The sequence below is a fragment of the Halictus rubicundus genome, chromosome 1 (genome assembly GCF_050948215.1).
Source record: "Halictus rubicundus isolate RS-2024b chromosome 1, iyHalRubi1_principal, whole genome shotgun sequence".
In the NCBI taxonomy this organism is placed as follows: domain Eukaryota; kingdom Metazoa; phylum Arthropoda; class Insecta; order Hymenoptera; family Halictidae; genus Halictus; species Halictus rubicundus.
The window spans coordinates 29,627,211-29,639,812 of record NC_135149.1 but is presented as its reverse complement, the minus strand read 5'-3'; the positions used below and the strand labels follow the sequence as shown (position 1 = coordinate 29,639,812).

General features: G+C 40.9%; 1 protein-coding gene across 1 annotated transcript in view; it reads right to left on the bottom strand.

Moving 5' to 3' along the window:
• Nucleotides 1–12,602, bottom strand: part of LOC143360856 (uncharacterized) — a 71,986-nt gene that overhangs the window by 24,925 nt on the left and 34,459 nt on the right. The window contains exon 4 of the mRNA XM_076800011.1: nucleotides 11,556–11,855. Coding sequence (XP_076656126.1) covers nucleotides 11,556–11,855 — 300 coding nt within the window. The remainder of the gene's footprint in view (nucleotides 1–11,555; nucleotides 11,856–12,602) is intronic.

Genomic DNA, 12,602 nt, shown 5'->3' with positions numbered 1-12,602 from the left:
GTAAGACGTTGCAACAGTCGCGGCCCGTCGAGAACGATGGTGCCGACGGATTTACGAGTTTAATTAAGTTCTGCGGTCGCGTTTGTCATTTTAGCGTTCATCGTAGGCTCGTTTGGCTCTCCTATGCTCCCTACCCTAACCGAGAATCGCGATAAAGAGAGGTTAAGGTTCACAAAAATCGGATTCACCGTCCCCGGAATGTTATGGTGACGTTCTAGAAAGTATTTTCCAGGAAGCACAATGAATCCGATCTGGAAAAATTGATTCGCGGTTTTCGGCTCGTCGAAGGATTGTTTCGCGCGAAGATTAGACTGGCGACGGAAGCCGAGGTGTTAATTACACGTTTTCCTAATGTGTCACGGATCCTTTAGAATTCCCATGGCGAGCATAAGCCGCGTACGTTAATAACCTGCTGATAGAGAACATGATAGGGGTCGCCGTTGCTGCGAGGGAGTCTCGCGAAAGGAGTGTATGTGACACTTTCCTAATTGCCTGGCAACTTCCCCCTCACCCTTTAAGAAAGGTAACCCTTATTCTACTCCCGTTGTTACCAGACCTCAGACGTTTCCGAGTCTACTTGTTCGGAGACGCGAAGAAACTCTACACCGTCTGTGTATCATTCGGTGACGCTACACACTCTCTCCGAACGAGTCCGCGATTTCTCTTCTTCGTGATTCATCCCCCTTCCCCACACACTCTGATCCGGGATTTATGATTCAAAATATTACACTGCACTCAGTAAGCATTTCCAAGTTGGTAAGACTCGAAAACAATATATCCCCTAGAAAATTTTAAACAGTTACAAGCCCTCATTCATCCCCCTCCCTCACCCTCTCAGGTTCGGAATTTATATTTTGCGATATTAAATTATATTTAGTAAGCAGTTCTAAGCTAGAAGCACTCGTAGGGAAACTTTTCTAACAAATATATTTTAATAGAATAATAAACCCTCATTCATGAGCTGTTTCACGCTCCGATTTGGAATTTATGTTTTAAAATGGTTAAACTATATGTAGTAAGCATTTTTAGGTCAGCAGGACTCGAATGAATATGGTATCTACTACCAAATAAATTTTATTACATTAGCTACCCCTCTCTCGTTCAACCCTCTACTTAATCATTCTGGTCTGGAATTTATATTGTAAACTATAGTATTGTAATATGGTTTAAAATATTACACTGCACTCAGTAAGCATCTCCAAGTTGGTAAGACTCGAAAACAATATATTCCCGAGAAAATTTTATACAGTTACAACCCCTCATTCATCCCCCTCCCTCACCCTCTCAGGTTCGGAATTTATTTTTGCGATATTAAATTATATTTAGTAAGCAGTTCTAAGCCAGATGCACTCATAGGGAAACTTTTTGAACAAATATATTTTAATAGAATAATAAACATTCATGGGCTGTTTCACCCTCCGATCCAGAATTTATGTTTTAAAATTGTTAAACTATATTTAGTAAGTATTTTTAGGTCAACAGGACTCGCATGAATATGGTATGTACTACCAAATAAATTTTATTACATTAGCTAACCCTAACCCTAACCCTCTACTTAATCATTCTGATCTGGAATTTATATTATAAACTGTAGTAACATATTTTTTACAAACGAACATTTCAAAAATTCTATATAGAGTCTCTATCTAAAATGTCGTCAATATTATCTAAGAACAAACAATTTGCCACATTTCTTGCCACCCGCTTGGCTGAATTAATTAAATAGCATTAATCATGCCAACATATTTACATGGACCCGACTCCGGCTACTTTAATTCAGTGTCCACTGTGCTCCAATTTAATTTGCGGAGTATTAATTGAATAATTGCTTGACGGTGCTTGTGTAACCACACTCGCATTTCAATCTACGACAGACACAAAATGGCACTTGACCTCAGAGCGCCGAAAAAATGATTCTTCGGGCTTTTAATTTTAACACTAAAAAATTCCATAAAATCAAAGAAAGCTATTTAATAAAATAAAAATTGCAAAAAATTAAATGTATGATATTGAGTAGTCCTCCAACTTTCTTGCATTTTACAGACCCTAATCGGTACAATGAATATATTAACGTAAAAATTCATTTTAAAATCTAGAAAAATAATTCCGTCACCCATATATGGATGACATGGCAGTCAACGTGTTAACAGAACTGGTGGCAAGTTTTTAATAAAATTGTTTCAGGACGTCGAGGACCGAGAGAACGAATGTTTGAGTTTCGAACGGAATTCTCCGGTGGCTGGTATTAAGCGACAAAGATTTATCCGTCGGGCGGCTGCGTTTAGCTAAAATCCCCTCGAAGGAGGAGTAATGATTCCGTACAAGCGCACGCACTAGCCTTCCATTAAGCCAGCGACGGACAAAATCCACTGCGAGGCAAGAAAGTACTGCGGGACAATCAGTAAGGTGGGGAAAAAGGCCGAGAAACAGCCAGAAAGGTAGCCGCATTCTCCGCTATTCCGCGGAGGCACGTGGGAATCGCGGGAATCGCCCCTCTTCTGCCATCTTCTTCGACAACTTCTGCCTTACCCTGTCTCTTTTTCGTACTCCTCGGTCCGTCAATTACCCTCCCGTAAATAGGTAAAGAGACGCACTCGATGCTTTTGTCCCTTGCTAGCAATCCCAGCCTCTTGCGACTTTAAATAACTCGATCCCAGAACACTCGAATCAGTCTTTTTCTGAAAATTATTATAAAAATATCCTTTAAATATCCTTCCCCCTGTGCCCCTCGAATCCAAACATCTGAATCCGGAAGATTGCAAACAGCTACACTATTAAATTATATTTACTTTTATTACTATATTTACTATATTACTATAATAATATATACTTTACTATTATTACTATATTATTAAAATATTTACTACATTTACTATTATTAAAATATTTTCTACATTTACTATTATTAAAATATTAACTACATCTACTATTATTAAAATATTTACTAGATTTACTATTATTATTATTAAACTACATTTACTATTATTCTTATTAAACTACATTTACTATTATTATTAAACTACATTTACTATTTTTATTATTAAACTATATTTACTGTATTTAAGCATTTTCCAGTCAGTGAGATGCATCAGAAGAGAACATATCCTAACAAATAAATTTTATACCCCTCCATTCATTCCCCTCTCTCTCGTCCAGAGTTTATATTTTGTTATACCGTATTGATTACTTTTAAGACACGAGGACTCATAACAAAAGATTATACAGTGACAAATAAATTTTAATACTGTAACAACCCTTCCCTCACCCTTGTCCCTCGCCCACCCTGATTCAGAATTTACATTTTACAATATTATGCTATATTTAATAAACATTTCTAGGTCAGCAAGATTCATATAAAGGCAATATATACTACCAAATAAATTTTAATGCAGTAACAATCCCTGATTCAACCCTGTACTTGATTACTCTGATCCAGTATTTGCATTATAAATTATAACCAGACTGCCGACCGTTGTGCACAATAAAAATTGTGTGCATCAATTGCAGCGCACAGGATCTAAACAGAAATTTGTTTCTCTCCTTAACAATTTTAATATATTGAGAATAACATATAATAATTCATTCCCTGGTACTTTTAAAAATTTCGGATTACCCGTTTCTGCCGTAAATGCATGAAATGACTCGATCGAACAGAGAGCAGTAAAAACCGCACTCGATTCACTCGTTTTCTGAAAACGATTACAACAATTTCGTTTAATATCCTCTTGTGTTCCCCGAAGTCCAAACAATTAAAACCCGTCGACTCGAAGCAGATTGAACGCATCAAGAAAAATCGTACGTATCCTACATACGTTAAAAAATAGATTGCACAGCTCGTAAATTGATCAGGCAGCCAGAAAAAAGGAGATTAACCCCCACTAAAATCGTCGGATACGTCTGACACGGCAGGAATCTCGACGATTAATATCCGATGAGGATCGGTTAACAATCCTCGTTTATTTACCATTCGAAGGGGCTTATGTTTCCGGTGGTAGAGAATCGAGTAATGCCGTGAGCGGAACACGCGTTTACGCGGATCATAAACGCAGTCATGCCAGTGGAAGGGCACCGTCGACCTCGGCCAGAAGGTCTCCGGGTGAAGAAAAAAGGGGAAGCGAGCATTATTCCCTGTCTCTTATAATATAACCGTGTCCGTTTCTCGTCTTCTTCTACTTCTTCTTCTTCTTCTTCGTCTTCTTCTTCGTCATCTTCTTCTACCTTGAAGAGTCTCATCTCGAGTCGTGATCGGGGTAATGAGGCAGTCCGGCAGTGGCAGCGGACCGAAGTACCTGAGGACCGTTGGCTCGAGCGAAACGGAGAACAACGCTGCTGAGAGACAAAGACCTGGTAGGGGTAAGCACGCTGATTATGGGGTGTCAAACAATCACACTGATTGTATATCCTCGACCCGGGCTGGGACTACTTCTGTCTGACTCGGCGTCTACCCGCGCGCGCTCCGCGTTCGTCTTGTTTGCACTCGGTTCCGATGGATCGTGCATTTTTAATTGGTCGATCCCGAATCTCACTGACACACAGTGGTCCGGATCGAGGAATTGAGGGAATTCGAAAGTCGACTTTTCGAAATTGAATCAATTTGTGTTGTTTTGTAAACGTCCACAGACCTCGAACATGAAGAAATTAATGGAATTGAATAATTGTTGACATATATCGAGAATTCACTGTAATTGTGAATTAAAGAACGTAGCTCATTTCAACTGGGCCCGTGAATCTAGTGTTAATAAATTCGACATTTCCTGATCGATTCAACATTACTTAGAACGTTACAGTAATGTCTTGATGTAAGGGGTCCGTGCTGTGACATAGATCGTGTAGGGCTACTATTTTCTCGTGACCGCGCCGAACGTACAGAACAGAAGCATGCACTAATTACAGTTAAAGTTATATCGTGTTAGGTGTCATTTTAATCAGAAAAATGCCACAAATAAGTTGAAGATAGTCCGGAAGATACATGACGCTGGCAAGACACGTGTTGCTGACATATATCGAGAATTCAGTGTACTTGCTTTTCTATTCCTCGTCCTCGTTCGTAATATGTAACGCTGTTTTGTGTGATTTAATTACAAAGTATTTTATAATTGTACTGCAATTGCAATTGTGAATTGCGTTGTAATTTAATCGAATGAAGGTCTAAATTATAAATTATTAGAGGGACCCCATAATTAGTCAATATAAAAATTCTTTACTTCTCAGGAATTATTTCATCGGACAAAAATTTCTTTTTATTTCTGTCTAAAGAATATATGTTCTTGTTTCATTAAAATGCAAATATCAAGAAAAATTATTTTTGAGCAATATTTCACAGTCCTACCTTACACTCTATTATAATATTAGGGGGGGCTCATAAGTAATCAATTATTTTGAAATCTAAAACAAACTTTGTAGTAAATTCAGGTTTTTATTTCTTAATTTATTATATAATTTTCATCATTATCAAGAACAGTTTGCCATCTTTCAATGGCAATATGTTGCATATTCGGTTCATTTTCTCTGTTCAACAACTAGGAATGTCGACGTACCATTTTTAACATATAAAAATTATTAATGAGCAAAATAAATATTTATTTAGCTCCTACGGGTTGCAATTCATGTATAAAAATTTTACTTTGCATACAGATCCGCTGTCTGCGTGTCAAGTATGAAGGATAGATGTAGAGAAAAATTGAATTGTTGCATATGTGGTTCATTTTCTCTGTTCGACAACTAGGAAAAATTCTGAAAAAAATCTGAAGCATTGCAACTAGTTAGATACAAGTTCAGAAATTTTTTCCGATTTTTTACTCTTGAAATTCCATCTCTAGAAAATTAGGAATCTGAAGTGAATGTTTTGTTTCAAGTTGTGTTTCAATGATCGGTACAGAACTAAAGGCAAAACAAATTCTTTGCAAATAATTGACTACTTACGGGTACCTCTAATGTGAACGACTGATACCTTCTCTGAGGACCAAAGAATTAATTTTTTCGTGGTGCAATTAAAAAATTCTTGATGTATTGAACTTCTTAAAAATGAACGAGTGAGTCTCTGCACTTCTTGGTCCGCAAATGAATTGTTCCTGGAAGATCCTGAGAATATGTACCAGGGCAGGAGTGATCCAGAGGATCGTCTGAATGGTCCGGTGGACAAGGAACGATCGGTACAGAACTAAAGGCAAAACAAATTCTTTGCAAATAATTGACTACTTACGGGTACCTCTAATGTGAACGACTGATACCTTCTCTGAGGACCAAAGAATTAATTTTTTCGTGGTGCAATTAAAAAATTCTTGATGTATTGAACTTCTTAACAATGAACGAGTGAGTCTCTGCACTTCTTGGTCCGCAAATGAATTGTTCCTGGAAGATCCTGAGAATATGTACCAGGGCAGGAGTGATCCAGAGGATCGTCTGAATGGTCCGGTGGACAAGGAACGATCGGTACAGAACTAAAGGCAAAACAAAATTCCTCCGCAAATAATTGATGACTGATGGGTGCCCCTAATACAATATGGCTGAATTACAACGTGATTCAGTCACTTTATAATATTTTTGGAGAAATTCGATTGTAATCCTTCACAATTCTGAATCTAAACTGCTAAGAAATTAGAAACACTAAGTTCCGAAGTCAAAACCGGTGGGACTTGTCATCTGCGAGCCTAAACGACCCAGATTCCCGGCAGCACTCGGATCCCGTCGGATCCGTTCCCAGTGGTTCGAGTCCTGCCCACCTGCAAATCGTTTCTACCTTTTCCCCGAGCTGTCGTTCCGGCTTCTCGAGCGAAGCGGCGCGTAATGCGACCGTTTTCACACCTATCAGGATGAATGGGGAAATAGTCGAGCCGCGAAATGCTTCATTTACTAGTCCTCCGGTTGCCCATTGATCCCCTCTCTGTCTTCCACGGTCCTCGCCGGTCTCTTTCTTCTTTCTCGCGCCTAATGAGCGGATCCGAGGCCGGGCACACGTACGAACGAGCATAGAGTGCGAAATGAGCGAGCGGTGAGCGTCGGTGGATGCAATTTTCTTCCCTCTCCCAGTTTCGCGGGATCCCCCTTCCTCGCCCCTCCTCCTCGACGATCTCGCGTTTGCCCCGCCACCCGATCGCAGTTATGGTTGTTTCGAGCTGCCCACCGATTCAGATATCCAGCCGGGGTACAACCTACAACGATCGGTGCTCACCGCCTCACGTACGGCTCACGTGCACGTCTGCGTAATACCAGGGATCGATCGGCCGATCGATCGTTCCCCGATCGATCCCGAGAGAGAGAGAGAGAGAGAGAGAGGGAGATGGAAAGAGAGCCGTGGATCCATGTTGTTTTTGCCCTTCGCTCTGCCCGGCCAGAGCTGCCCGAGCTCCTCCTTTTGTCTCGGGCTCGGTTCGCTTGCGATGCCAGACGCTCTGTGTCTTGGATCCAGCACCGATCTATCCGCGTCCTTCTCGATCCTGCATTCCGCGTCCTCCTCGCAATCTTCTTTTCCCCGGAGTCTTCGTCCACGTCTCGTCGCTCCTCTACATCGACTCCCGGTCTCTCTGATTGCACTCGAAATCTCGCCTACACGAAACAGCTGCGGGGATCTACCGTCGATCTTGCATCCTGCTGCACCTCGGTTGCAATATATGCACCTGGGATGATGATAGGTGTACAAGAGAGATTGATGGATTCTAGGATCGTCCGGGTGCATTCTGATCATTTGTCGACGCGATCGAGGTGTCCTCACGGTGGCTAGGATGGCTTGAATAGTGGAGTAGCATTTTTATTCGTTAACTGACGTTATGACACAAATTCTCAAATTCTTGTTGGCTTCGAGAGATTGGAATCTTCGAGTTCACCCTGAAGAATTCGTTAGACGTATCCCGAATGATATAAACAATCGAGTAAATTTGGGATTGTTTTAGCAACACGTTCTAGATCGGAGACTGAATCCTCGCTAAGATCATGATCTATTTTCTATTTCACCACGTTTTTATTAACTCGCTTTCTTGTGTGTCTGTTTGTCGGTTCGGTACAAATTTTGCGATTGATTTTAAAACACAGCTGGGTAAAATAGTATTTTAAATAGTTAACAGTGAATAATCCGATTGATTTTTAAGTGTGCGTACAACTTTGAAAATAAAATATTTTATTCGATGCAACAAGTTTTTAAAATAGTATTTCAAAATAATACAGTTTGAATAACATTAAAAATATTTTGATTTCACCTCGAACCATTTTATTCCTTTCATTTTAAATATTCTTGCTGAAAGAATGGTTCGTATTCAACATTAGTGTTTTATTTTATGCCAGATTATTGAAATACAACATTATATTTTCTGTTTCAGATGTTGAACTGGAAATATTCTACTTTATGATTCAGATTTTTGAAATACAAATATTTATGTGATGGTTTCGATTGTCGAAACAAAAATATTTTACTGTGAAATATCAAATAATACTTGAAATATCTATTTCGCCAAATATTGCCCATCTCTGATTTTAAACTAACTTCCCGACGAGCTAGAGACTTGAAACTTTAAATAGCTCAGAACTGGACGACGACACACGTAAGAATAAAAACCAGAAAATAATTACGTAAATAAAAAAAAATTTTAACATACCACGTTTTAACACCGACTAAAAAGTATAAAATAATTTTTCCTAACCCCATACAGACAGTCCTGAAAATTTATGATTGTGAATTTTGTATAGCTACGAAAATACTTGTCAGATTTAAAACGGAAAACATGCGCATGCAATAGATAATTGATGCACGAATAGTTCACCTAAGTCGCTAACAATTTTATTGCACTGCAAATGATATGAACTATTGTGTCAGTTTTCTCAACAGCAGCTACTCTCCACGCTCCTTACTATAATATTACAAGTATTTCCATAGCTAGTAAAAATTCACAAATTTCCAGGACTATCTGTACGAGGTAAGGAGTCTGTATGGGGCCAGGAAAAATTATTTCATACTTTTTAGTCCGCCTTAAAAATTTCTGAATCTATCTCTCTTCCGAACGATTGAGAAATTTCTAGGCTAAAAGACGCAGACTTCTGTCTTACGCGAAGCTGCCAAAGAACGTCCCCCACCCCCCTCCCCCGGATGGATGAGGTAATTACAATGGTGGCCGATCCGGAAAGGTGACACGGGCGCAGGCAAAGTTCAGCCGAAGGTGGTACACGGGGCTGATCGACGGAGAAGGTGGCGTAGTTCGGAGGAGGAGAAGGAGGAGGAGGAGGAGGAGGAGATTAGGGCAAAGAGAAACCGCAGCGTAGCTTCAAAGAGGTCTTGCCAGCCAGGGGCGCGTCTACTTAACTTTGATCAGGTCGAGACCGCTGATGCGAGACGAGCCACGCAGAAATAAAGTGGCTGCCGACCTTCCCGCCTTTTTGCATCTTGGAATATCGGCTCGAAATATCCCCAGCGTCCCCTGACCCCCGCGAAAATCCCCAGGGACCGGCACGGACACCCACCTACCTATCCCGGAACTCCGAACCCCCCAAAATCATTTTCATCCCCCAAACAATGCCCTAAAAGCAGTTTAAAAACGCTACCACGTTATGGTAGATACGGAAAATACTTTCATACGCATATTTAGAAACATTAGTATCAATATCGTATCAATAGACAGCGGAATTTATGCATTTGTGACAAGAATGAGTAGGTGTGATTCAAAACAGTAAAAAGATTAATGGAGTTTAACAATGTCGATGTACCATTTTTAACATATCAAAATTATCAATAAGCAAAATAATACTTAACTCCTATAGGTTGCAATTGATGTATAAAAATTTTATTTTGCATACAGATCCGCTGTCTACTTGTCAAGTATGAAGGGTAGTTGTAGAGAAAAATTGAATTGTGTTGCATATTTGGTTCATTTTCTCTGTTCGACGACTAGGAAAAATTCTGAAAAAATCTGAAGCATTGCAACTAGTTAGATAAGAGGTTCAGAAATTTTTTCCGATTTTTTACTCTTGAAATTCCCGCATCTAGAAAATTAGGAATCTGCTGAAATTCGACAAAGTATCCTACAGAAGTTCCATCAGCACACCGTTCGTATTTCTACAAAAGTGTGCGGTCATAAATAGACTATAGACCATTGTGCAAAATGCGATCGACTACTTTGTATAATTAATATGGCATTATTCTATGAGATACATAGACTGATGTCTTCAAATAAGTGTCCTAATAATAATAATGGAAACTGTGTAGAAAAATAGTTCAAGGTACCGCAGAACTCGATGGAAGTAATATGGCGTTCTTTTGAAATCTAAAACGAGCTTTGTAGTAAATTCAAGTTTTTATTTCTTAATTTACTATTATAATCTCCATCATTATCAGTTTGTCATCTTTCCAGCAAATTTTCAATCCCCCTCTTATAGAAATCCAGGGTTAGGTAAAATATGACTCAAGGTGCCTCCTTACGTCTTCTATAGAAGTGAGTGTTTTATTAAATAATGCTCCAGAGATCTGAAAAGGTCAGAGGGAGCAATATCCGGTTGTTTTCTTTGTTGTCACCGTTGCATTAAATCCCGCATGAAAATGAAAAAGTATGCAATACGATCCTCGGAAGGTACGGACGCCGCCATTTTATTACAGGTTTGTAAAAAAAATTATTAGAATATTTTGAACACAGGCTGCCTTACCGAAAACTGTAAAAGGATATGTGTTTCAACGATCGGTACAGAATTGAAGGCAAAGCAAATTCTACCCCTAAATATTCTCGATTAAATTGCAGTGTAAAATTGCAGAGTTTCTTTGCCAGCAACCGTAGTAAAATCGTCGTTTATGGCAACGGAGTTAGGGAAATGGCTTCGGCAGCAGGACGGTCGGAGGACACTTTTGCCTCGTGCTGCAACGGTGGTGGACGCAACGGTGCATCGTGGCGGGGATCAGCGAAGAGAAGAGATGGAAACGGCAGGTTGAATGTCGTTATTACGTTGAATTAGAGGGTGCAGAGCCGGAACGAGGTATGAAACTATTACCTCGCGAAACGGCGGACCTCTCCCTCTCCCCCTCCGTTCCCTCTCCCACCCCCTCTACGTCCCCCTTCCCCATCCCCCTCCACCACTCCCCTTTCGGTGGGGTACGGGTGCGTAGTTTCGAGTCGCTCCACGAGCCACGAGGATACCGGTCGTGAGCGAGAGATGATGATGATGATGATGATGATACCCGAAGAAGATCCGCGATCAAACAGTACGAGGCAAACAGACCGGAAGACGCAGCTTCCACCTGGACGCCGTTACCCTCCTGGCGAAACTCTCGGATTCGGTGATGCAATCAATTAGGGGGCCTAATGAAGACCCCCTCCCTCCCCCCCCCCCCCCCCCCCCCCGCGAGCTTTCGTTTCTCTCTGATAGTAACGAGAGTTTTGATAGTGATCTGTGCCCACCCGTACCCAATCCGGAGAATCGTTAACAAGGTGCGGAGGACCAGGTCGAGCGACGAGGACGATATCAATGTCAAGTCGCACGTCCCACCGGATTCCCAAGGTAATTAATTTGTCAGAAACTCGACCGACCAGGCGATCTAACGTTCGCCATTGGTCGTAAGCGAGCGCAGAAGGAACAAGACTCACCACCGTGTTGAGGGCTGTGCTTGTAGCAATCCTGATGAGCCGAGGAGCCGCCGGTAGCCCCGAGGTGTGCACTGGAAGCGGGCGATGCGGTCGGGTCGGTGTTGTTGGGGTTTGCGCAGGCACCACTAACCGAATTCGCGGTGACGTTGTTGCCGATGTGATGCTTATTCCTACGGTACGGTTCCGGGTCCCGCATGTAGGGGGTGAAAGGGCTCGGCGCGTCCGGAAAGTTACCCCGTGGCAGTCCTGGAACCCGTGGCAGCGCGGGAACACGCGCCAGACCCGGAATGTGCGTCTGTCCTGGAACGAGAAACAATTTTACCCATGTAGTTCTGCTTCTTCACCCCCGAAAAACAACCTGGGTATGATCAGATCCTCGGTTCTTACAATTTCAGAACTCTATCCGCAGTTAATGATCGAATTGTTAACCCTTTGCACTCGAAGCTATTTTATCTCGAAAAGGAAACACTTCTTCCGACCTAGAATATTTCCCTTCTACACAGGGTGATCCGTTTTTAAACGGCCAAACGTCAACCAGCTATAGAGGACCCGAAATGGAACAACCTTTACCCCTAACACTTTTCTTGATTCGAAGTTATTTCATTCAGTCTCCACGGCGTGCCCCATGTCAAAAAAAAAACCAAGATCCAAAGGTCATACAAAAAAGTTGACTGAATAAAAAAGATGCCCCTATTTATTTGAAACCAAACAAAGGAAAAATCGTCAAGATACATAATTGCAGTCCTAATATATTTGATCTTAAGTGAACGCAAAAAATGACGGGTTTTTGCAATTATCTAAAAATCAAGACCGAATCAAACAAAGTGTTAGGGGTGAAAGTTGTTTCGTTTGGGGTCCTCTATAGCTGGTTGACGTTTGGCCGTTTAAAAACGGATGACCCTGTATATTTGTTTTCGTGTTATACATACGGAAATGATGCAATTTACTCGTACAATACTGAAATGTTTAGTAATTTATTAAATACGAACAAATTTAATAATGCAAAGCATATTTTGAATAATGATACAGCAATTTTTAGTGGTGCCT